Source organism: Rhinolophus ferrumequinum, chromosome 20 (assembly GCF_004115265.2).
Source record: "Rhinolophus ferrumequinum isolate MPI-CBG mRhiFer1 chromosome 20, mRhiFer1_v1.p, whole genome shotgun sequence".
Lineage (NCBI taxonomy): Eukaryota > Metazoa > Chordata > Mammalia > Chiroptera > Rhinolophidae > Rhinolophus > Rhinolophus ferrumequinum.
In genome coordinates, this window is record NC_046303.1 from 1,118,620 (window position 1) to 1,141,168 (window position 22,549).

Below are 22,549 nucleotides of genomic sequence, written 5' to 3' on the forward strand. Positions count from 1 at the left end.
TGCCCAGAGGGGCTCTGCAGCTGGAAGCTCAGCAGGAAAATTAATTTAAGTAGCTATTCCGCAGGACGCGATGAAATGAAAGGCTCTTTTGAGGAAACAACACTGTTTCTCAGAAAAGTGGGAAAATGCCCACTTTCAGAGCGGGCTGGGGACAGAGCGGATTTCACAGGGTCTGGGGCATCTGGCCCTGAGGGCAGGTCAGTCCCAGGTGAGCTGGCTCAGACACGAGGAGCTGTTAGGACCTCATGGCTTTTGGAAAAACCAAACATGTTGTATGTGCAGAATTTCAGTTAACAACCCCTCTTTGTACGAACGGCTTCTAACACACGCGTTTTCATCCTGCTTACTCTGTAGAGAAATTGTACATTAGCTCACAGTTTTCCAGTGCCAACTCTGAGCCAGAAACTGGACACCAACAACAATCAGGTCTTTGTACCCGACTAGGGAGGTAGGAGAGGTGTCTGTCCACCTTTTACAAATGAGAAAACCATGCTTCCTGGAAATCGGAAGCTGCTCAGTTGACCCGGAGCACAGAAAAGGCTCTGACCTCGGTCTCCGTCCCTTTGGCTCCTAAACAACGTTACCTGCCCCAAATGTACAGTCACCCGAGTCTCTAAAACTGCCAGCTCGCCCAGTGGGTCCCAAGCATTGCTAAAACCACCGGGACCAGTCATGCAATTCTCAAGCTTGTGCTGGAAAGTTCCTATAACGCCTTCTGCAGGGGTTTGGTTCCCAATTAATTATATCAAACAGAACCTTCTCCCATGTCCACTTTCCTGGTAGCCATAGAAGCGCACTACAGAGTCACATGGGCTGTTTCAGTGGGCTGGCCCCGCCACTTACTCACTGGGTGACCTTGGGGAAGGGACTTGACCGCCCCGGGACCTCAGCTTGCTCCTCTGTGAAATGGGCGATGATGACGTGTCTGCTCATGGAGCTGTGAGATTACATGAACTGCAGTCATAGCCCTGGATGATGAGCTTACCCTGCCACCCTCTGCTTCCTGTCGGGTGGGGAGTAACAGCGCCACCTAAGGGTCCTTGTGAGGCTGAGGAGAGAATTCACTGGGGGAGGCAGATGCGGGCCCCTCACGAGACATCCACCCCCGGGGACCTGTGAGTATGTTTCCTGACACGGGAAGGGGCTGCAGAGGAATGAGGCTCACTCATCAGTAGACCCTAAAATGGGGAGAGAACACTGGTCATCCAGTGAGCCCGACAGGTCACGTGCGTCCTTGAGTAGCCCCTGCTGGCTGTGAAGATGGAGGAAGGGCCCCCGGCTCCACAGTGCAGGCCTCGGGAGCTGGGAAAAGGCGAACAGAGTGCCCTAGGGAGGAATGAGCTCAGTGGTCACCTTGATTTTTGCCCAGTGACCCCTTTTCAGACTTGGCTTTCAGAGATCATTTCTGTTGTGTTAAGCTGCTTAGTTTGCACTAATGGTGGCGGCAGTAATAACACACCCACGTACTCAAGGAAAGGGCCACGCGGGGGCTGTCGTGGGAGCGCCCCACGTCACGCTGCCATCGTTTTCGTCACCACCACAGCGGGCGAAGGCTCCGGGTGGAGTGGTGCATCCTCTCACCCCTAGTTTTAAGGCCATGCCAACCCTACGTGTACAGCACGTCCTCATCCAAGCCATGCACAGCACAGAGAAGGGCCACAGGGAGACCTCAGTGCGTGCTTACCTGCGCCAGACGCACTGTGGCCCAGGGGACAGCCTGCCATCCTGCTGTTCTGGGGTTCGTCCTGTGTCCCATCCAGCCGCCTCCTGAAGCTGTGCACTGGCTTCTCACCTTCGCTGCCAGAACAGGTGCCCTGCAAAAACGGGCATACTCAGTAAGGGAATGAATGAATCAGGAAGAGAAGTCTGTTCAACCAGCCCAGCCCGTGGAATGAAACAAGACATCACTCAGTGAGGACGTATCTCCTGGCGTCCTGCGACTTCACTGGGGGAGGGAGGGGCTCTCTGGTGACTGACAGACGTCCCGCCAATGACACACCAGGAAATACGGGCTCACACAGGGCAGGGTCTCCTGCATCTGGATGCCCTCCAATAGCTCGGGGATGTGAAAATGGGGCCACATCACTCCCAATAGATTAGCTACCCAGCACGCATTTCACTCTCGGAGGAGACCTCTGCATTCTCAGACACATCAACGCACACAGAGACTAACATATCCACTTCAGTCACATCAACAGCATCCAGCTGTGGCAGGCTGTCAGCTGTCGGGCACTGGGCTACGTGACTTATGTGTTTGTCACTGCCACGTAAGACTCTGCCTGGTAGGTTCCACTCGACTCCCATTTTGCCCGTAAGGTAATTAATTGTGCTTCTAGGCAGTGGTGCACCTGGCCCAGGGCTCTGCGTAACCAGGGACAACCCCAAAAGTCCTCCCCAGGTGGCCTGGCCCACGCCGCTCCCAACTGGCAGCCCATACCCCAGGAGGCCAGAGCCATGTCCACGTGTCCGCCTGTCCTCACGCACCCCATTTTATGCACTCTCACCAGGCATTCTGGAGCTATTTCGAATCCAAAACCACGAGCATGCACTCGTCTGAGCCCTCTAAATTCAATGACCTCCTTAGCAAATTCTGATCTGAGCGTATCACTCTTTAAATGGATTCGAAACATCAGCCCAGCCAACTTCAAAGGTTTCGTTTGAATAAGCATTTTATATTGAATTAGCAACTCAGGAAAAATGAGTTATTAATCTGGCAAGATTCAACTGTTAACTTTACAAAAGGAGGGCTTTATTTCAAAAAGCTTATTTAACCATCAGAATTCTATCCTGGCCCATTTCATTGCATTTATTAGATTTATGCGATGACTTGCAGGAACAGATATTTAGTGAATAGAATAGAAATTCTACCAAATAAGATTTGAGTCTTTCGACACTCAGATTTAGTAAACTAAATGAACAAACCAATCTAACTATACGTAGCTTTAGGGTAACTGGCAAAGGAACCATGGGAATAGGACAGAGGTGGAATCCCAGCCCTGCTGAACTCGGGCTTTTTGAGAAACAGACTGATGACACATAAGCCTTGATTTCCACCGTAGTTTCCCGTTACTTGTGTGAGCTGGAACAATCAACACCTTCTTGGAGTGCTGGCTTTGCTCGTGTGTGAAGCTGGATGTCTGCTAAAATCATGCGCAAACCCCTCAGCACAGATCAGGCTGTCACGAGTCTTCTATACGGCGGCTAAAGAGAAAAGGATCTTACACCGAAACAAATTCCACATCAGCTGAAGGAAGAAGGAATCCGCAGACTGTGCCATCGGGAGGGGAAGGCTGCATGGGGCAGCCCCAGGCGTGGATGCTGGCAGCAGAAGCACGGTGTGCACACATACACGTGGGTGTGAGATGGTGTGAAATCGTGGTTCCCTCTGAGAGGCAGGATGCTCCCGTGGGTAGAGCCGATTCCAGAGCCTGTGTGCCTAGGTCACTGTCCTTGCTTCACCACCTCCCAGCTGTGTGACCCAGGACAAGGCCCTGTACCTGTCTGTGCCCCCCCGAAATGGAGACGATGATGAAAGCTGCCCCACAGGGCCGAGTGGAGCCACCCAGGTACCGTCTGTAAAGGACTTTGGGCCTGGATGCAGCAATAACTGATACGTGTAGCTCCTTAGTGTTAGCTACCAGCACAAGTGAATTTAAAATGCAAAAAATGGACCAGGTAGAATACCTTGCCTTCTTACTGCTATGGGCTGAATTGTGTCCCCTCAAAATTCCTCTTGACATCCTACAATCCCCCCAACTCAGCACCTCAGGATGGGACTGTATTTGGAGACGAGGCTTTGAAGGCAAATGGGGTCCCTGGGGTGGGCACCAACCACCCCAATGTGACTGGTGTCCCTGTGAGAAGGACATGAGGACACAGACATGCACAGAGGGACGACCACGTGAGGACACGGGGAGCAGATGCCATCGACGCGCCCAGAAGGGAGGCCTCTGGAGGGAGCAGCCTGCGACGCCCCGACCGGACATGGCTGCCCGCCTCAAGCACTGGGAGAGAATACATTTCTGCCGTTTAAGGCACCCGTTTGTGGCATTTTGGTATCGCAGCCCTAGTAACTACTATACTTACTAAATAAAGATCTCTTAAAATCAGACAAAAAGGTAAACATCCCAACTGAAAAATGGCCAAGAGCATGATCAAGCAATAACACTAAAAACTAAAGTGGTCTTCAGACAGAAAGCCATGTTCAACTTCACTAGTAATCCAAGAAATGGGAGTATCCTCAAACCCATCACTGCACACAGAGACTAACATATATTCTGCTGTGGTTACTGCCGCAGACTGACCAAGATGCAGAAGGAAGACGACTGCCAATCGGCCACGGCTCAGAGCGCTGGGGCCTCCCTCACTGCCGGCGGGAGAGGAAACTGGAAAAGCTTTCTGGAGGGCAATTCAGCAACAGTTATCAAAGTTCCATCTACAACATGCATTTTACCTGAACTTGCAAATTGTTCATTTCGGATTTTCCCTAAGAATATAACCAGACAGGTAAGCAACTGTTTGTGATGTCCGCCCTCTGCCACGTGGAGAGAATGTGACGGGGGCAGCGGCAGGCCTGTGCCAGCCCCACTGTCTTATGGATTCCTCTGCCAGGTTTTGCTTACAGCCTTCTTTCTTCCTTGGATGCAAAATTTCTGGAGCTTTGTGGGGCTGGAGTCTCTCAGGATGGACTTGTGCTTGTGTGGCCCTCTCGCTCGGCAGCCTCAGCAGCACACGTGGAGCGGGCTCCTCCCACGAGCAGCACCTGTGTGCAGTTCGTCCCTTCTTCCTGCTGAGTGTCATTTCACAGCTTCCTCATAGATCCACGTTGATGGATATCTGAGTTGTTTGCACTTGGGGCTATTACGAATAAAGCTGTGAAGAACGTTGGAAGGAAAATCCTTGCAAGGGCACGTGCTTTCATTTTTCTTGGGTAACAACCTGCGAGCAGAATGGCTAGCTCACAACTTTTAATAAATTGCTCTGGATAAGAGGGGTCAACGAAGACTGGATTACCCTCCCACCTGAAACAGCCAAACTGAGCAGAAGAAAAGAAAAAGATCCAATAGACCAATAACCGCCACAGAACGTGTTTTTACCTAATCATCCCATTTCTGAACTATTGTTTATCATTCTGCGAGACACAGAAAGTACACATCGGTCCACAAGGGGGTCACCAGGCCGGTGACGCGACTCAAAGACATGTCACGGGGATGGCAGGAGTAGGTGGCAGTGCCAAACGGGGGCGATGGAGGACGGGGGCTGAGGTCTCTGTCTGGGGCTGCTGAGGTCGGAGAGGAAAACCCCAAGTTTCTTCAAAGATGTCAGAGACTATCTTGTGGGAAGAGATGAAATAATTAATTTTGACTCCAGGGCAAAAAGCTTCTATTTGGCCCAATTTACAGAGCAGGTCATGGCTCAATATAAGGTGGGGAAAAAATTAGAACAGTTTTAGTTCCTCCAGATTAGAACAAGGAGATGAGACCTGGTGTACCAACAGAAGCACCACCATCTGCAGTTTGGTGACAATGACCAAGTGTTTCTCTTTCTAACAATAAAGCGATTTCTATTTTTGATCTGTGGGGGCCTTTGACCTATGATTCACCAACTTCCGGTGAATTTCAACGTGGGACAGTGAGCCGGGTGCTGGCAGGGCCGCTCATTGCATCACGACACTGCAGTTTCTGATTGACAACTTCACTTTCCCCGGCACCCCAATGGACAGAACTCTCCGTCGCAGAGCATCTGGTTTCCGCTGGCCTTCCCCTGTGACTGTCCTCTGACTGCATGCCCTGGACGCGGGGACCCTGACCTCCTACCAACCTCAGGGGCAACTCTGACCTTGAACCAGACCTGCTTGCAATGCAAGGAAAGACCGTTTATTTGGGAAGGAGTTTTCCCATAGAACAAACACTGACGATCATATTTTTTTTAAACAATGAAACTGAGCTAACAGGCTGTCACACTAGTAACCAAGTTAGGAGAATCTGTAGGGAGAATCCCAACAGCCTTTGCGAACGTATTGTTTCACAGCCTTACTCAGTGGCTGAGTCTGGAGAGGGCCACACCACTGTCGCCACGGCACCTGAGGTTTCCACTTATTTTTCAGGCGACGGCAGCAATCTTGGATTCAGAAGTAGAAGAAAGCAGACACTGCCGACAGCAGGTGTCCTGCCAGTAAGTCAGGTGGCTACATGCCCCGTCAAGCGGGCCCCATGGCCCTGCAGCAGAGATCAAGTGTGATTTATTCCGCGGTGGCGTGTGGACAGCAAAGCCCAGTCCCTGGCAGACCCAGGTCCCCGTGTCAGGTCCAGGCTGGTGCATGATGCGTGCACATGCTGGAATGTGTTGTTTTTAAGGAGCAAGTTGTCAGCTGGACTGCAGTGCTGGGGAGGGGTCGGGCGTTAGGCAGGCCTTCCGAGTCCCTCAGGATTAGGCCTCTCCCTCCGATCGTTCTTCCGCCCATATTTCCTGCTGCTGTTCTCTCTAGAGCTCTGTTACTGACACAGACATATCACTCTGATCCCAAATAATCCAGAATTTTTAAGCTTCCAAGAATGATGCTGCCTTGGCAGGATCCACCATCGCACAGATGGGCCCTCTATCCCTCATAGTCTCGGTGCAACAGAAGTGGGAGCAGACGTCGTCGGGCCCAGAAGGGGCTGGGTCACATGGGGTAGAAATCAGAGCAACTCAGTACGTCCTCCTCCAAGATCTCAGGTGCCCTCTTGCTCTGGAACTTTCCCCTGTGAGAGGTACTTGGGGAAAAGGACGAGCTGTGGTCTGCTGGAGGAAGGCGGTGTTGGGGGGCACCTCTTGTGATGCAACTTCTGATTGGGGTCACTCTCTTGGCTGCTAGAAAAATCGTTCAATTTTTAATTAATTTTTAAGTCAGTACCATTTCCGTTTATGTTAATTTTGCATGTTATAAGAACCTTATTTTAAAATTGAATTTTTTTACTTTGAGATAACTGTAGGTTCACGTGAAGTTGTTACAAATTAGAGAAAGAGACCCCAGGTCCCCTTTGGCCAGTTTTCCTCAGTGGTAACATCCTGTACGACGACAGGACAACGTCTCCGGCAGGATGCTGACACTGACACAGTTAAGATTCAGAACATTCCATCCCAGAGACCCCTCCGCCCCCGTCTCCTCCGCTAATGGGTTCTCCTCTCTGTAATGCTGTCATTTCAAGAATGTTATATAAACACAATCACATGGTTTGTAAGTGACCTTCTGAGCTGGGCTTGTAGCACTCAGCATGAGTCTCTGCAGACCCAGCCAGGTTGTCGCCTGTACCCATAGCCGGAAAATCCTGTTGCCGTTAGCACACCACGTGCGATGGTGCCACCAGCTAGATGTTCAACCCATGTGAAACAGTGGGGAGAGCTCCAGTTCAGGGATGCTGCCAGCGACACCCCTCTGGGTTTTCTGTGGACATAAGTCCACATTTCTCTGGGATAAATGATGAAGGGGTCGTTTCTGGGTCATAAGTTGTCGTGTTTCACTTTGTAAGAAATTCCAAACCACCTCCCGAGTGGCTCCACCATCCGTCCCCACCAGCCATGTGTGAGTCATGGTCTCTGAGCCCCGCCACTGCTTTTGGCATCACTATCTTATTTAGCTGTTCTCGCAGGTATGTGGTGACATCTCACTGTGCTCTGACTGCACTGCCCTAGTGGAGTCAGGGTGATGTTCTCATCCTTTCATGCATTTATTGGCCACCTGCACATTCTCTTCAGTGAAATGTCTGTCCATTTTTTGGCCCACTTTCTAACTGCAGAATTTGTGTTTTTATTTTTGCATTCTGAGAGTTCTTTATATATTCTAGATACTAGTCCTTTGTTGAACTTGTGTTTTGCAAGTATGTCCCTCTTGACACAGCCTTTTGCAAAGCAAAAGTTTCTAATTTTGGTGAGGTCCAATATATCAGTTTTTTCTCTTACGGATCATGCTTCTTTTCTCCTTCGGCTTTTCTTTTTTCAAAGGTGTTTTAGTTTTAGATTCTACATTTAAGTCCATGATCCATTTTGAGTTAGTTTTTGTAGAAGTGAGGTGTAGGTTGAAGGTCTCTTTTGTTTGGTTGGTTGTTTTGGCTTCTGGGTGTCCAGCTGCCCCAGCAGCATTGTTGAAAAGCCTGTTCTTCCTCCACTGAACTGCTTTTGCACTTTTGTCAGAAATGGTTGGGCCTACCTGTGTGGGTCGGTTTCTGGACCTGGCTCTGCCCCCCGATCTCTGTGTGTGTCCCCAGCCACTACTGGGGACTGTCACCATATGCACAGCACCCTGCTCTCTGACTCAGCATCTCTGGGATTTAGATTTTGTCTCCCACAGATTCTGAGGAAAAGCGCTGACCCTCTGCAGGGCTCTCTGTGTTGCTAAGGTCTCTCGGAGGTCAGCTCACATTCCTGAACGTTGATGATCAACTTTCCTAGCTCCTTGGCAAACAACAGGGCCAGGAAGATGGTTAAAAAAAAAAGGCAGTAAATTCTGAAAGCACAGACCGTGAGGAGAAGCCTGGGCAGGCTCAGAACTCTGGAAAATGATTCAGGCCAACGACAGAGAAAGCTTTCCTGACGTCTGGACTTGTTTGATGGCAAAGGCTAGTGTTTTAGTGCTACTTAACCAGTTCCATTATATTAAACAAACCTGTAGTACCGAGATGTCAGGGAGAAGGTCAGCCTGGAATAGGGTCCCCAGCCCCAAAGACTTCCACACCTTCACTTTTGCACTTACTTGAATTGTGAAGATCCCGTCACACAAATGCCCACACTGGGCAGCGAGTGGTGGCATTGTTGGGTGTGGCACGCCCATGGTGCTAGCTGTAATTTGGACCCTTTCTCTTCCAGCCCAGAACGACCGAGCGGGACGCCAGTGGGGACCCCTGGCGCGGCTCGCCCCCTCCCCCGGCCCCACTTTGAACTGCCCGATGGCCACGCCCCCTGACGTCACGCTGTGGGACGCAGCTGCGAGTGGTAATACCGGCACGTGACCGCTACGTCAGCATTTACGCAAGACAGACGCTCGCTTCCGAGACCCTAGAAAAATGGATTCAATCTTCAACTAATCTCTACAATCTTTCACTGTCTCTGTGGGGTTCGGACACGATCCTGTCCCTTAGGTACCTGGGTGGCGGCCACGGGGAGCTCCTGACCTCGGAGGCCTCCGACGTCATCGTGTCCTAGCTCTGAGGATGGCACTGCCGTTTAATATAGCAAAAACTAGTTCATTTTTGGTTGTTACCGTATGTTTTTCAGAGTCAAAGAATTCAGACGACCCATTTGTTCTATGATTTTATGAGAATCAACAACTATTAACATACAGACGTCATTTCCATGCCCGCCTTCCTGAATGAAGATCTCCCAGAGTGAAAATAGAAAGTCTGAAACTTTTTGAGTGTTTTTCTGTCAGATTAGTGGAATTAAATTTTGCAAAAAGTTGCAATTAATTTAAAAACTATCTAACCCTGTGTTCAAATACCTACAGTTGTTTGGATGTGACTGTCATGGCTGAGTGTGTCCCCCAAGAGCTGCTCCAGTGCTGGTCCCAGACCTGGGGTGTCATCTGCATTTGCCGGCGAGCAAAGTAAGATGAGGTCGTGAGGCGGGCCTTGAGCCACTGTGACTGTGTCCTTATAAAAAGGGGACATCTAGACACGGAGACACGCACGCAGGGACACGCCATGTAAAGCTGGAGTTACGCTGCCACAAGCCTTCACACTGAGGCCAGGTCCTCCCCTCACTCACGCCTTCCTGGGAGCTCGGCCCCGCGACACCGCGATTGATAGTGGACTTGGGGACACCACAACTGCTAGTCAATAAACTGCCGTCTGAGGGTTGTGTTGTAACAGCCCTGGCACACACATACAGTCTTTTACTTAGTATTTTGGGAAATAATTATAGTTTGTAAGACTGTGAGCTGAAACAGAACTTCTTCAAAAAGAAGCCCGCTGAGAGTGCAGTTAGGTCTTCAAGAATTTACCTTTCTTGGCCGTTTTGATGAGATAATTTGGTTCAAGAAAATAAATTCTGTCTTTATAGCAATGCAGAAGTCCTGCTTTATATCCACAGAACTTCAAGTGCTATTCCAGCACACATCTAAATGAAAGGGATTAACAATAACATTCCAGCTTTGCCAGACTTTGTCTGCCAGAAAGGAATGAATCAGAAGCTAGGACAACGTTCCTTCTTGTGACATTCTCACGGGCAGACTTGATCCAACCCATGAAAGCCGAGAAAGTTTATCTTGAAGACTGCCTGTTTCAACAGTTCTGTCTGGTTCTGTCCACTTCTAACATATTAAGTATTTCTAAATCGTATCTATATAGGTCTATTAAATTTAATTAGCTTTCCTTGTGATATCCATCAGGGGAAAATTCCGGGATATACTTCGACATGTACAACAGCTTAGAATAAACAACAGGAACCAGAAATACCAAGTACATCCGACAACCGTGACTCTGATTTTGTCATCTTTCTATTTGGGTAACACAATAGCTCATTTTGAAAAGTTTTCACTGGAAATGATTTCAAAGTTGTCAAGAAGTTGCAGGTACCGTTCAATGAGCACTCACGTGCCCTTCCCTCAGCCACCTGGGAGCACTCTGCCTTCTTCTTCCTTTTTTCTTTGCCCCCTTTCTGTCCAGTAGCCTCTTTCTGCTCAATACTCAGTCACCACCCTGTGGACAGAGGGAATGAGACACAACTCGGCTGGTGAGGGAGGGGCCGGGACCAGGTCCCTGTGGGGGACTCCCTACCTGTGTCCCCTTTCACAGACGAGGACAGTAGGACCCGAGGGGCTGCCAGGTGCCAAGGCCCGCTCTGCAAACTCATACCACCTGTCATGAGGCCCCAGAGGGGGAAAGTGAACGCAGATGTCCATAGCCAGACAGAACTGCCCCCTCCCCTCCTGGCAGGTGTATGCTAAGGAAGCAAACTATTTTTTAAAAAGGACTAGAACCGTTCAGGCAGACTGTAGCCTGAGTGGGGCGCTCACTTCTCTGGAAGTTCCCACCTGACTCAATTGTGTTTAAAAAAGCAAATCAAGAAGAAATTAAGTGGGAAAAACCCCCTTGGCCTCTCTGACGCCCACGGTTGTTCTCAGTGGCCTGGTGGGTCCTGCGAAGCTGGGCATTGAGAATCTGTGAGGGAGTGGCCCAGGGGACAAAGTCCTGCTCTGACGCACCACTGGCCTGGAGCTCCCCTGGTAAGAATGGGGCCGCCGGGGAGGAGAGCCAGGGTCCTTACAGGAGAAGGGGAGACTGGCAGCCCCATGGCATTTCACTGCCATGAGTCACTCAGAAAACAAAGAACAATGTGATTTGTAGGTGGTTATGGATAGCTCCAGGCATCCAACCCTTCCAGTTTATAAAGATACAAATCTTTATTATTCATGGTTAAGATGAAAAACTACTGCCCTGAAGTTAGGAAATTCAAACAGATTATTTCCTCAGATGGCGGCGTACAAAGGCAGGTCTGTCCCTAAGGCCAGTGCATTCCCGCCCTCTCCCACCAAACCCAGCCACACTCACGATGGAAACTTGAGTTCCAGCAGCGCAGACAAACGGGAGCCAGGTGGGGCCCAGCCCGGTGGGCTGGCGACTGGACTCGTGCAGGCACGTGTGCCGAGTGCCTCTTAAAGCGGCAGGCCCAGGAGAACACGTTTTCCCATGGAACCAAATTAAGATTAGAGATTGCACGCTGCTGAGAACTTCCCACACCCTAACCTAGAAGAATCGAAATCACAAAGGCCCACAATGGCCACCTGCATGGTCATCTAGGCCTCCGGACATGAGTCTAAGTGACCACAGGCTGTGATTCAACAGGGACTTACAATAGCCCCTGCTGAGTACATAAAAGACTACCACTTATATCATAAATTTAAGCTGAAGCTCCTTCTAGCCACAAGCGTTAAGCACATAAGCAAGGCAAGTGTGTTCACAGGAAGCGGAGCTGTGATGGGACTCGTGAGCTGTGATGACAATCTCGCCTTGTCCTGAACTCAGTGGGAACGGCTTAGATATTGTATCATCAGACACAGCACTGCTTTGAACTTGAGCGACATTCTTATTTTTAAAAATTATATCAATTCCTTTTTATTACAAATATGTTTTAGAAATATTGAGTTTTATCAAATGCAGTCACAGAGGAAATGAAATGCTAGTCTCCTCCATTTTTGGTGAAGGTTATTAATGTATTTTCTAACATTAAAAGATGTCTGTTCCTGATTTAAAACTCACGATCATGGTATATTAGTCTTTTAATCTGATGCTGAATTCTATTTGCCAATGTTGAATGTAGATTTTTTTGGTACTAAAATCAGTAAGACTGGCATATATGAGCAGTTACTTTCTCTTTTGAAATTTGGGATATCTTTGTCCAATTTTGTATCAATAATTGCTTTATTTCCTAAAAACACATTTGGAAGCATATTCTCTGTCTCTATGCTCTGGAAGAGTTTGAGAGCATTTTGAACGTACACGTTTCCTAGTAGTTTGGTGTATTTCACCTGTGAGAGCATCTGGGCAAAAGGGCTTTTGGAGGGTTACATCTTCCAAAACTGTTCAGGATTCCATCTACTCGATGAGGCGCAAGAGTAGTGAGAGCTGTTCTCTCTTTCCCAGTGTTTTATAATTCATTCAGTTTCCGTAAGGTTATTTTCCCTTTCTCATTTTTATTTTGTATATTTATTGTACTCACTTTCCGCATCATATTTAGCTATGTATTAACTAATAATTGATTGATTTCATTGCCTGTTAAAAGAGTCATCTCTTGGGTTAATTCATTTTTGCTACTGATTTAATTAAATTAGTCTTTCATCTTTGCGAACTCCTCCCTGCTCTCTTAGTCTGTGTGTGCGTGTATGCATGTGCGTGCGTATTCTTCCCACTTGAGTTGAGTACTTACTTAGTTCACTGTCATTGTTGTTGCCCCATAACATATGCCAGAGATTTCCCTCTAAACATTAATCGAGCAGCATACACTGTCCTTTGTTTTAATCATAATCCAGAAATAACTATATTAACCTTATGATATTAATATAAGTACATTCAATTATCTTTCTTCTGAAATATTTTATCAATCTTTTCTTTTTCTTCATGTTATGAAGGTAGTAAGTAGTACCCTACCTTTTGTCTTTACATATATTCTTTCTCTTCTAATTTTATTTATACAATTGTTCATTATGTTTCCTATTCTATAAAAACTATGTTTTTCCTATCCTTTGCCCAATTTTCTACTGATATGCACATTTGAACAGTTTTTAATAATTTAAATAATATTAAATAACTTCTAAATAATTTAAACGATTTTTAATCACTTGGCAGTGACTTGATTTTGGGGGGTAGAATTTGTTCTGGTTTTAATAGAGTTGAATTCATTTCCTTCCTGGGATAAGATTTATTTTTAAATACATAGATCTGTGTCTTTATTTCAGGAACATTTTCTTAAATTACGTCTTTAAATATTTTTTTCTGTTTACATTTTCTGGTCTCTCTGAGGGTGGAGGGAGATATGTACATATCCTTTCTTTGCCTTGTGCATATTCCTTGTCTGACTTCCACGTGTATTATCTTCCCTAAAATCAATTTTAACTCTTCTTATCTCATTTTGCTGAGTTTTCTCAAATCTGTCATCCACATTTTTCACTCTCTGTTCTGTGAACCTATTACTGGTTTTTTTTTTTTTTTTTTTTTTTTGCTTCACTTGTATTTCTGGCATCTTTTTCCCCTTTTCCTTTTCTTCTCCATTTCTGTCCTCAACTCTCAATTTAGCATTAGTCTTTTTATTTCATCTGGGCTTTGCGCTCTTATTCCAAAGAGGGCACTTTTTCACGAGTTTACTTGTGTGGACAGCATCCCGATTGCAACTTGACCCGCCTATGACTGTTTTCAAAGGTCTGATCTGCGTCTCCTTCTCCTGTGGGCCTTTGTAATGACCCTTTCCCTCGAGCACATGTGCGCAGATCCAGTCATGACCTGCGTCTACTCTGGCTGTTTACCTTTGCATAGGGGGGCCCTTCCTGAAGGTCGGTACAAGGCGGCGGTACTAGGGGTGAGTCAGAGTAGCAGGTACCTCCAGTCTCATCTTCGCCAAGGGGGCACACTCACTGCCAATCGGACGTGTAGCCACGACTGCTATGGGCTGCAGGGTACGTTTCCGGAACTCAGGGATGCCAGCGCTGGAATGCGCTTAGCGCTGGAGCCCAGCTCATCTTCCTTTTCAATGTAGCTCTAAGCCTGTGAGCCACCAACAGCTCCTCCCCTGGCTGCCACTTCAACAGCTTCTTACAAAGATGGCTTTCCTCAAGCCTGCGTCCCCAAACTCTGTGGTGTTGGGGTTCAGGGAGATTCCTTCAGCTCTTTATTGCTCTGTTATCTTTTCCTCCAAAGCAGGGGTCTTTGGTTGGCCCTCCGTGTAAGCTGTTGAAGTTGGAGAACTCTATGTGCCCTGGGTGTGGCAGTGTCCTCTCTCCCTTCAGCCTCAACTTCATCATGCTTGGCTGTCATTCTGGGGATTCCCTGTCAAGTTCTGGGTCACAGATGGTGCCTGTTGGAACGGAGGGCCCTTTTCTGTTCCTCATCTCTTTGTTGATCCCAACTGTAATCAGGGTAAGGGAGCAGACAGATATTTTTGCCACCATGGAAGCTGGAAGTCACACCAGACAGCTGACATGGTTGGGCAGTCCTTTGATTCTGGCCAGAGCACAGCTCGCACCAGTGTTACTTACCCCGATGGAACACTTAGGCAAATGGTCTTGTGATTTGGAATGGTGACTATTTCAAACCTCTTTAGGACTTAAAACAAGAAAAATTGATAAAGACACATTTCCCTTTGCTTACCCCGGTGGCTTGGTCAGCAGAAGCCCCCATGAAGGAACAATCTTCTGCCATGGCCTCAACCACACCACAGGACTGTTGTTCTGGAAGAGGGGGCTCAGGGTTGTCGGACAAACTATTGATCTTCAGCAGAAGTTCATCTAACAGATCTGCAAATTCTTCCAGGTAATAATTCTGAAGGGAAGAAAATTAGACCAGCAAACGCATTCAAGAACCCAGTTTTTCTTCTTCCCTCATTATCTAAAGCATTTCGTGGTACTGACTTTAGATGGCATGTGCTTTGTTAGAAACACTGAGCCTGGAATTAGGGGACCTGGGTGCCAGGCCTGAATTTCCTATCTAGGTTCCCTCGTACACGATGTCACACACAGGTGTGTATATTTGTACCTCAGTCACCATGTCATATACAGGTACACACCTACGTGTTATGCTTCAGAATGGCGGCATGAAGGCCTATGAAATGGATTTAAAGGCAAGAATGTATGGGAAAGTACATGATAAATAGTAAAGTGCTATCAAAACACACAGCATCACGACTGCATAGGCTGGCTTCAGAACTGCCCTGGTTGATGCCTGAATATCAGCCATGGAAAGAGCTGGGCATCCGTGTGCAAACACCTGCTTTGCTTTGTTTGCATTTAGGTCTGGGTGACTACACTCAAGTGACAAACTAAAGGGATAGAGTAGGGTGTGTGTGTGTGTGTGTGTGTGTGTGTTGGGGGAAAATCATAAAGTCCATCTTTCCAACCCTACAGGGTCATTCTAAGGATAGAGGGAGTTTTAATGGAGGAGAATTGCTTGGTAAACTGTAAAGTGCCTTAGAATTTTACGGGAAAATTCTATGTCTTTGCACTATTTAGCACAGACTCACAATCATGTTTTATAACCTAGAGAAACTCTTTACAATGAAGCCGTCACCTTGAACGTGCTCACTAACCCAAGACCCACAGCTTACGTGATTCTCAGCCAGCTCGGTCTCCTCCAGCTTTGGCCTTTCGAGCCTCAGCAAGTTGCGGGCCTTGCCCCAAAGGTACGCAGTCACATCTTTAAGTCTCACGAGAGATTTGCTTTGAAAAGATTTTCTTTTTCGGGCAAAAGTCATGAGGGAGCCTCTCAACTGGGGAAAAGAAAAAATAATGACAAACTGCATGTTATTAAGCAAAAAAAAAATAAAAAATAGCTTTTTCAATTTGTTCGACTGTAAAATGGAGATTGTATCTAATGATGCTATTTTATTTCCTTTCAGTAAGACAGTAATTGCTTAGCAAAAAAAAATCAGGAAAGTCTCTCTCATTAATTGAACTAAATTGCAGCAAGATGAATTCAGCAATGGAAATAATGTTATTTTAAAGGATGTTTTCAATACCTAACAGTTGAGGACTAGGATTATGAACTAGACCTGCATGTCCATATGTAAAATCTGCAGCAGCTTTGGTGCCCCCTGGTGAGCCCCGCCGGGCTGTGCGTGAGACCTGCTGACAGCACATGCTTGTGCCCAAGAGACGAGAAAGGGCCAGAGTCACAGTGGCTGCTGTGCCTTCAGGCACGTTACATAAATGAGCCAATGACCGTCTATGCAAACTGTCCTCGGGCTGTTTCTTTCTGTGCTTCAGACAGAGACCTGTTAGCTTAAGAGCCTGAGAGCACCAAATAAATTTTTACACATTCGGTTATTTTTAAAACAGCCCAAACAAGCAAAGCTTGTGCCATTTAGAGCTTGCTTTGCATGACCGCAAACCCTCACAGACAGCTGCCACCACTGGTGAGACAGATGGGGCTTTGTACCTGCAAGGTACAAATGCTGCTGTGCTTGGGGGCTCCCTGACCCAGACTTCCTGCCTGCCGCTGGGCGACATGCCCTCCACATGGAGGACCCTCCACACCCGTCCCAAGACTTCCGTCCCACGTCTCTCCACAGTGCAGCCACAGGACATGGTCCGAGGCCGTCTCCCCCATGCAAACCTGTCCAGATGTCGCTCTCATACAGCCTCGTAAGGGGGTAAAAATTCTCTGCAGTTCCATGGCAGCCAGCTGGGATCTGGGGTGGTGGAGCCAGGGAAAGCATTTAGGGTGACTACACTGAATGCTGTTTTCTAAGGATGTGTAGGATTTGCGCCCACTGGGGCACAGGGGCGGGGCCTGGAGGGAAGGCAGTGAGGTGGAGGGAGCAGCGGACGCAGGCTTCACGTGAGCACCGCGCCTACTCGGGCACAGAGCAGGGTTGCCAACCCTGAGGCAACAGGAACACCTGGAGGGTTTTCTCAAAATTGGGGTGCTAGGCCCCACCCCCCAAGAAAGGGTACAGCAAACCTGGGGAGGAGCTGGCTGAGAACCTGCAGAGCGGGATGGCAGAGCTGCGGTGGGACAGGGTGGCCACATAAAATACAGGACACTGCTTACATTTTAACTTCAGGTAAACAACGAAAAATGGCTAAATACAGGTACGTCTGAACTACTGCAGGGACATAGTAAAACATTATTAGCTGTTCACTGAAATTTAACTAGTAAGTGGAGGTCCTGCAGTTTCATTTGCTAAATCTGTTAGCCCTGAGTAGGGGCGGCAGGGAAGTCCAGGGGAAGCCCTCCCTCTGTTGAAGTTTAAGCCAGCGGCTGCGCGTGTGCGCATGTGTGTGTATGTGTGCCTGCGTGCACGTGTGCATGTGTGCATGTGTGTGTGCGTGTGTGTGGACACGTGTGTGTGCACATACGTGTGCGTGCACATGACTGGATTTGTAAGTGGCGGGTCAGCAGGAGGGCGGGAAATGAGGAGCCTGATTCGTAACTCGGCCCCAAACCTGAAGAGCACGTCCGTGAAGGCTGACTGTCGGAGTGACACTCGCAAGATGGAAGGATTGAGATACAGGGCAAGAGAAGCCTGCAAAGCAGCAATGGGAGAGTCTGAGAAATTAGGTAACACAGAGAAGGTGTGGCTGGCGCAGTTCTCCGAGGGCGGGAGGCTCCCTGGAGCGCTCAGTTGCTTTGGGGAAACTGTCAAACTGACTGGTCAGGCCAGCCCAGTGCAGCAGAGCTGGGCCCCAGGGAGTCATGACCATGAGGTGTGGCCTGCAGGTGGACGTGTGCTTATGGGCCAAGGAGAACTTCACCCCACAGCCTGTGAAGCCTTTGCAAACCTCGCCGCAAAGTCAGGCGTGCGTGCACGTACCATCCCGAACCCCAGAGCACTCAGTGTTGTCAGAAGGGCCGCGTAGCACCAAACTGTGGCCCGCTGGTCAGACTCGGAAAGGCCGAGGAACATGGCTCTTTGGTTGCTTCCTGGAAAATGAACCAGCAGCCGGCGGAAGGTGGCTGAGAAGGTGCCAGGTGGTGGAGCCAGGGTGAGGAACAGACTTCGCAGGTGGGCATGGGCGGCCAGCACCAGGACGCCTGCCAGCTGCAGAGAGAAAGCCCACCAGAGCTGACTTCCTGGGCACAGGGTCGTGGGGGGCCCAGACTCACGGGGGGGCTTCTAAATGCTTTAACATAATGAACAGTTTGGAGAAGCAGTTTGGGGATTGTTGATGGCGCCATCTGGGCGTGAGACCTTGGCCTCACAGACCTGTCTCTGTCGGTGCAGCCCATGCCCACTGCGCCCACCGCGGGGGCCCAGTCAGCGCCCCTCTCCTCATCTGCCTCCGCTGTGAGTCTCCTCTGCCATCCACGCCAGCACCCCCGTTTGTCCCCCACACCCCAAGCTGCCGGAGGCCACACTGGCTTCACCTGTCCCATCATCTCTGCTCCCGGCACCCGCAAGGGCTCATAAAACAGGCCACTGAAGAAAGGGCAGGAAAGGGCCATCCTGAGCTTGCTCCAGTTCAGGTGAGGTCCTGTTGTCTGGCTGTGCTACCAGGCGGGGAACTTGGGTGGCGTCACAGGCCCCAGACACACAGCTGCTTCCCTATCCCCAAACAGGCACCGGTGGCAGCCAGCACTTTGTCGCCTGCACGAGACCCTCGGCCAGTTGTCACAGGTCCACACGGGTCCTCCTGAGCAGTAGCCCACCACCTGCTGTGGCGTCCGTTCCCCTGGCTCGTAGCCTGGACCTCCCAAGACCTCCTCACGACCACACTGGAAGTCACGCTGGTGATAACCCAGGAGGAGTGGCAGCCCATTGGCGGGACTGGCGGCAAGAAGCTCACCCCGGAGTCCATCGTCTCCATGGGTCACATGGGTGGCTCCCCGCCCCTGGCGTCCCTATCATTTCTGAGCAGTCAGAATTCTATTCTGCCACTTAATGTGGACACAACGTATTTATACTACTCTCGGCCTCTGTGGGAGGCAGCACATGGAGGGGGCACCCAAGTACCAAGGGCCAGCCCACAGCCAGCCCAGTCACTGCGGTCAGACCCCATTCCTCCCTTTGAGGAAGAACCAGCCGGCCCCGTCTTGGTTACGATCACAAGGTGAGGGAATACAAGAGACTACACGCACCGTTCCTGGCACTTACCGTGTTTCCCCGCAAACAAGACCTCGCCGGACAGTCAGCTCTAAGGCGTCTTTTGGAGCAAATGATAATATAAGACCCGGTATTATATTATATTATATTATACCCAGTCTTATATATTAGTAAAATGAGACCGGGTCTTATATTAATTTTTGCTCCAAAAGACGCATTAGAGCTGACTGTCCAGCCGGGTCTTATTTTCGGGGAAACAAGGTAGAGCGAGAACAGTAGGCGTAGGAACTGCTTACAGTGTAATAACAACTGCCCGGGAAAGTGCGGTGCAAGCACGTGTTCTGAGGCCACGACTTCCTAAAGAACTGCTGACATCAGAGGGGGCAGACCCCCGCAGCACGCAGGAGGCTGGGGCCGCTTCTGCCGGTTTATCGGGAAGAAAATGGGGTAAAGACAGAATCCTTACCCCTGGAGCGAAGATGCTGGACAGCGAGGGACGTGGCATGAAGGAGCAGGATGCCATCAGGTTTCCAAAGCCAAGAAGATGAAGGCACTTCAGGGTCAGGAGGAAGGAGAGAGTCCCCTGGAGCCACCTCGTGCCCTGTGACGGAAGGACACAGCCGTCAGTGCATCATTCCAGTTACAGGAAGCATTCACACCTGTGTGCCACGTACTCGGGGAGCGTGTGACAGATGTGTGCTGGACATGCTGAGTCCTACAGGCCACGGACATCCAAGGGATGGAAGCACCAGGTGTCCGCAGAGGGGACAGGTAGGAAGAGGCAGCAAGGATGAGCTGTACGGCAGCGCAGAGCACAGGTCTGAGCCTGACAGCGTCTCCATGGAGGCCATGGCCGCTCAGGGCGGAGACCCTCGTGGGAGCCTGTTTCCTGACCTGTGAGAAGCCAGCTCCGTGTGGGACGGGGAAGTACTCATGCCTGCGGGTCCCTCCCTCCTTCATGTGCAGGAAACGTGTTCCAGGAAACGACGCGTTCAAGCGCCTTTTCAAAGTTGTGAAGACGACAACTAGAGGCTCCACTCCCATCTGTCCAGTGGCCTGGGGGCCGCCAGGCCGCCCTGGAGTCCCTGGCCCTCCCCAGGACGCCTGCCCAGCACCCCCCACCATGTCCTCCACAAGCTCCAACGGTGGGGGCCCGTTTCCTGGGCGGGGAGTGCAAGGGGGAAGGAGGTGTGGGACTTTGAAGCCTGACTCATCCTGTGTGGGACTCAGGGGGGCTGACACTGCTCGTGACTGGGGCTGTTGTCAGATGAAGAGAGAAGGCGGGTCCAGGCAGGTCCTCCTGCCTCAGAGCCGCTTCCCTCCGCCAGAGGGTCATACAGTCGGGATGAGGGGGGGTTCCGTGCGTCTGCGTCCCGCTCCACGCACATGCAAGCAGCCCAGCTGGCAGCATGTCCTGAGAATGGCAGGCCCCTCCCTGCCCAGCTTACCCTCGTCTACGTGCTCAGAGCAGTACCGCTCAGTGTGGACGAACCCCTTGTCTGGAACCTCCCTTTCGGGCAGCATCACTGAGCACGGCCCCCATCTGTGTTGCCTGAAGTGCCCACCATACCTGAGTCCATGATGCCATGTGACTGAGGTCCATAAACTCCAGGAAAAGTCCTTTGCGGAACTGGTCGGTCAGCTCCCCAGCAAGAGAGAGCAGGTGGCTGGAGGCTGCACAGCAGGCGAGGCCCGTTCCAGCGATGGTCAGCTGCAATGTCCCCAAGACAGGCCGTCAGGCGGCTCACAGTGGCCGCGGGACCCAGGGCACCAACCCTAAGGGACACTGACGTGGCGGGAAAATGGCAAGAAAGCTGGAATTCACTGGCACGTGACCAGTTCCCCCGACAGTTATTCTTATTTTTAGGGGAGGATTTAATGCTGGCATTTTGTGAAGGGAATGACACGACAGGCTACCTCTAGCCAGTTGCCCGGTTTTTGGCAGTAGCGGTGGACACCCCCGTCAGCCATGCGGTAGAGCTGGAAACACAGGTGGGTCAGTGTGAGCACCAGGAAGACGAGCTGAGGGAGGGAAATAAACCAACAAGACAAGGAAAGTGCTGATGAGTTGCGCTGAGTTCTCAGCTCCTGGCCGGCTCCCAGGAGCGGATGTGATTCCAGCTGTTTGCCGGCCCTGCAGCTCTGACAGGCACACCCTGGGCAGGCCGTGGCCAGGCTGTATCTCTTCACACACCAGTACCCCCAGGAGCCCCCCTGGCGCGGGCACCGGGGCACACAGGAGCTCCAGGCCAGACGGGCCCTGCAGGGGCAGGCTCGCACAGCACCCAGCAGGTCTCCACGCTGCCGCGCCAGCCCTTCCCAGCCCTTCCCCGCTGGCTCATGAGGACACGTTTCCATGTGTTTGTGTGACAATACGCGCTGTGTGACAATACAGTTTCCTTGGCCAAGTAAAACCTTTGAAAGTGATTTCTTAAACTTCTGTTTATGGTTATCTCACAATGGATGAGCCCCTTTTCATTCATTCATTCATTCATTCATTCATTCATTCATTCACTCACGCAGAACAAGGAGGGAGGTGACACTCAGCAGCAGTGGACTGACCCGTACGACAAATCAGCCTTGCGGAGCCCTGTGGAGCCTTTCAGTGAACAGTTTTAAGCTAAAGAAGCCTCTTGCTGAAGCTCCTCCCTCCCTCCGAGGCGCGGTGCTGGCACACACTAATGTTTATTCCGAAGCACGGAGCGAGTGGGTGTGCACAACGCCGCCGTGTTTCGGGCACTGTGCCCCCAGGACTAGGACAAGACGGGTGGGGCCATTTCACAAATGGACTGAAAGGAGGTGACGTGTGTGGGGGCTTCTTGTGACCCAAAACAACGCTGTGAATGTGTGTTACCGCACCACCCGAGCTGCCTGTGTGCCACCCTCCCTGCCTATGCCCACAACCCACCCACGGCAGAGCCTCGAGGCTCCTGGATGAGCACTGTCCAAACCCTGACACTGTCATGGACTCAGGAGGACCCCCTCCTTCCCGTGGACTCATGGGCACTGTGCCCACACACCCACCAGTGGGTGCTGCAAGTTTTGATATTTTGTCCATCATAAATGTTTCTGCAGGAGTTTTGATTTTCAGAAATGCTGCATGAGAATATCGCTCGTCTTGATGACTGAGGTGAGTGCCCCCCTGCCCCACCTGGCCAGGCAAGCGGCCCCTCCCCCCAGCTCCCCACCCTCCCCGTCCCCACACCAGCTCTGAGGCTCCATCCATAATTCCACCCGGGACACTGTTGCTCATCAGTCTCCAGAGTCTAAAACCTCACGGCCTTGTCCTGTCCTCATGCCCAGGCCCAAGCTGTTCTACCCGGAG

The 22,549-nt window shown here is 50.3% G+C and overlaps 1 protein-coding gene across 1 annotated transcript in view; it reads right to left on the bottom strand.

Annotated features, from left to right (window-relative positions):
* PKD1L1 (polycystin 1 like 1, transient receptor potential channel interacting) overlaps positions 1 to 22,549 on the bottom strand; it is a 117,073-nt gene that overhangs the window by 30,900 nt on the left and 63,624 nt on the right. The window contains exons 48-54 of the mRNA XM_033087971.1: positions 21,142 to 21,246; positions 20,795 to 20,935; positions 19,691 to 19,825; positions 17,995 to 18,222; positions 15,787 to 15,948; positions 14,835 to 15,005; positions 1,685 to 1,814 (exon numbers count right to left, since the gene is read on the bottom strand). Coding sequence (XP_032943862.1) covers positions 1,685 to 1,814; positions 14,835 to 15,005; positions 15,787 to 15,948; positions 17,995 to 18,222; positions 19,691 to 19,825; positions 20,795 to 20,935; positions 21,142 to 21,246 — 1,072 coding nt within the window. The remainder of the gene's footprint in view (positions 1 to 1,684; positions 1,815 to 14,834; positions 15,006 to 15,786; positions 15,949 to 17,994; positions 18,223 to 19,690; positions 19,826 to 20,794; positions 20,936 to 21,141; positions 21,247 to 22,549) is intronic.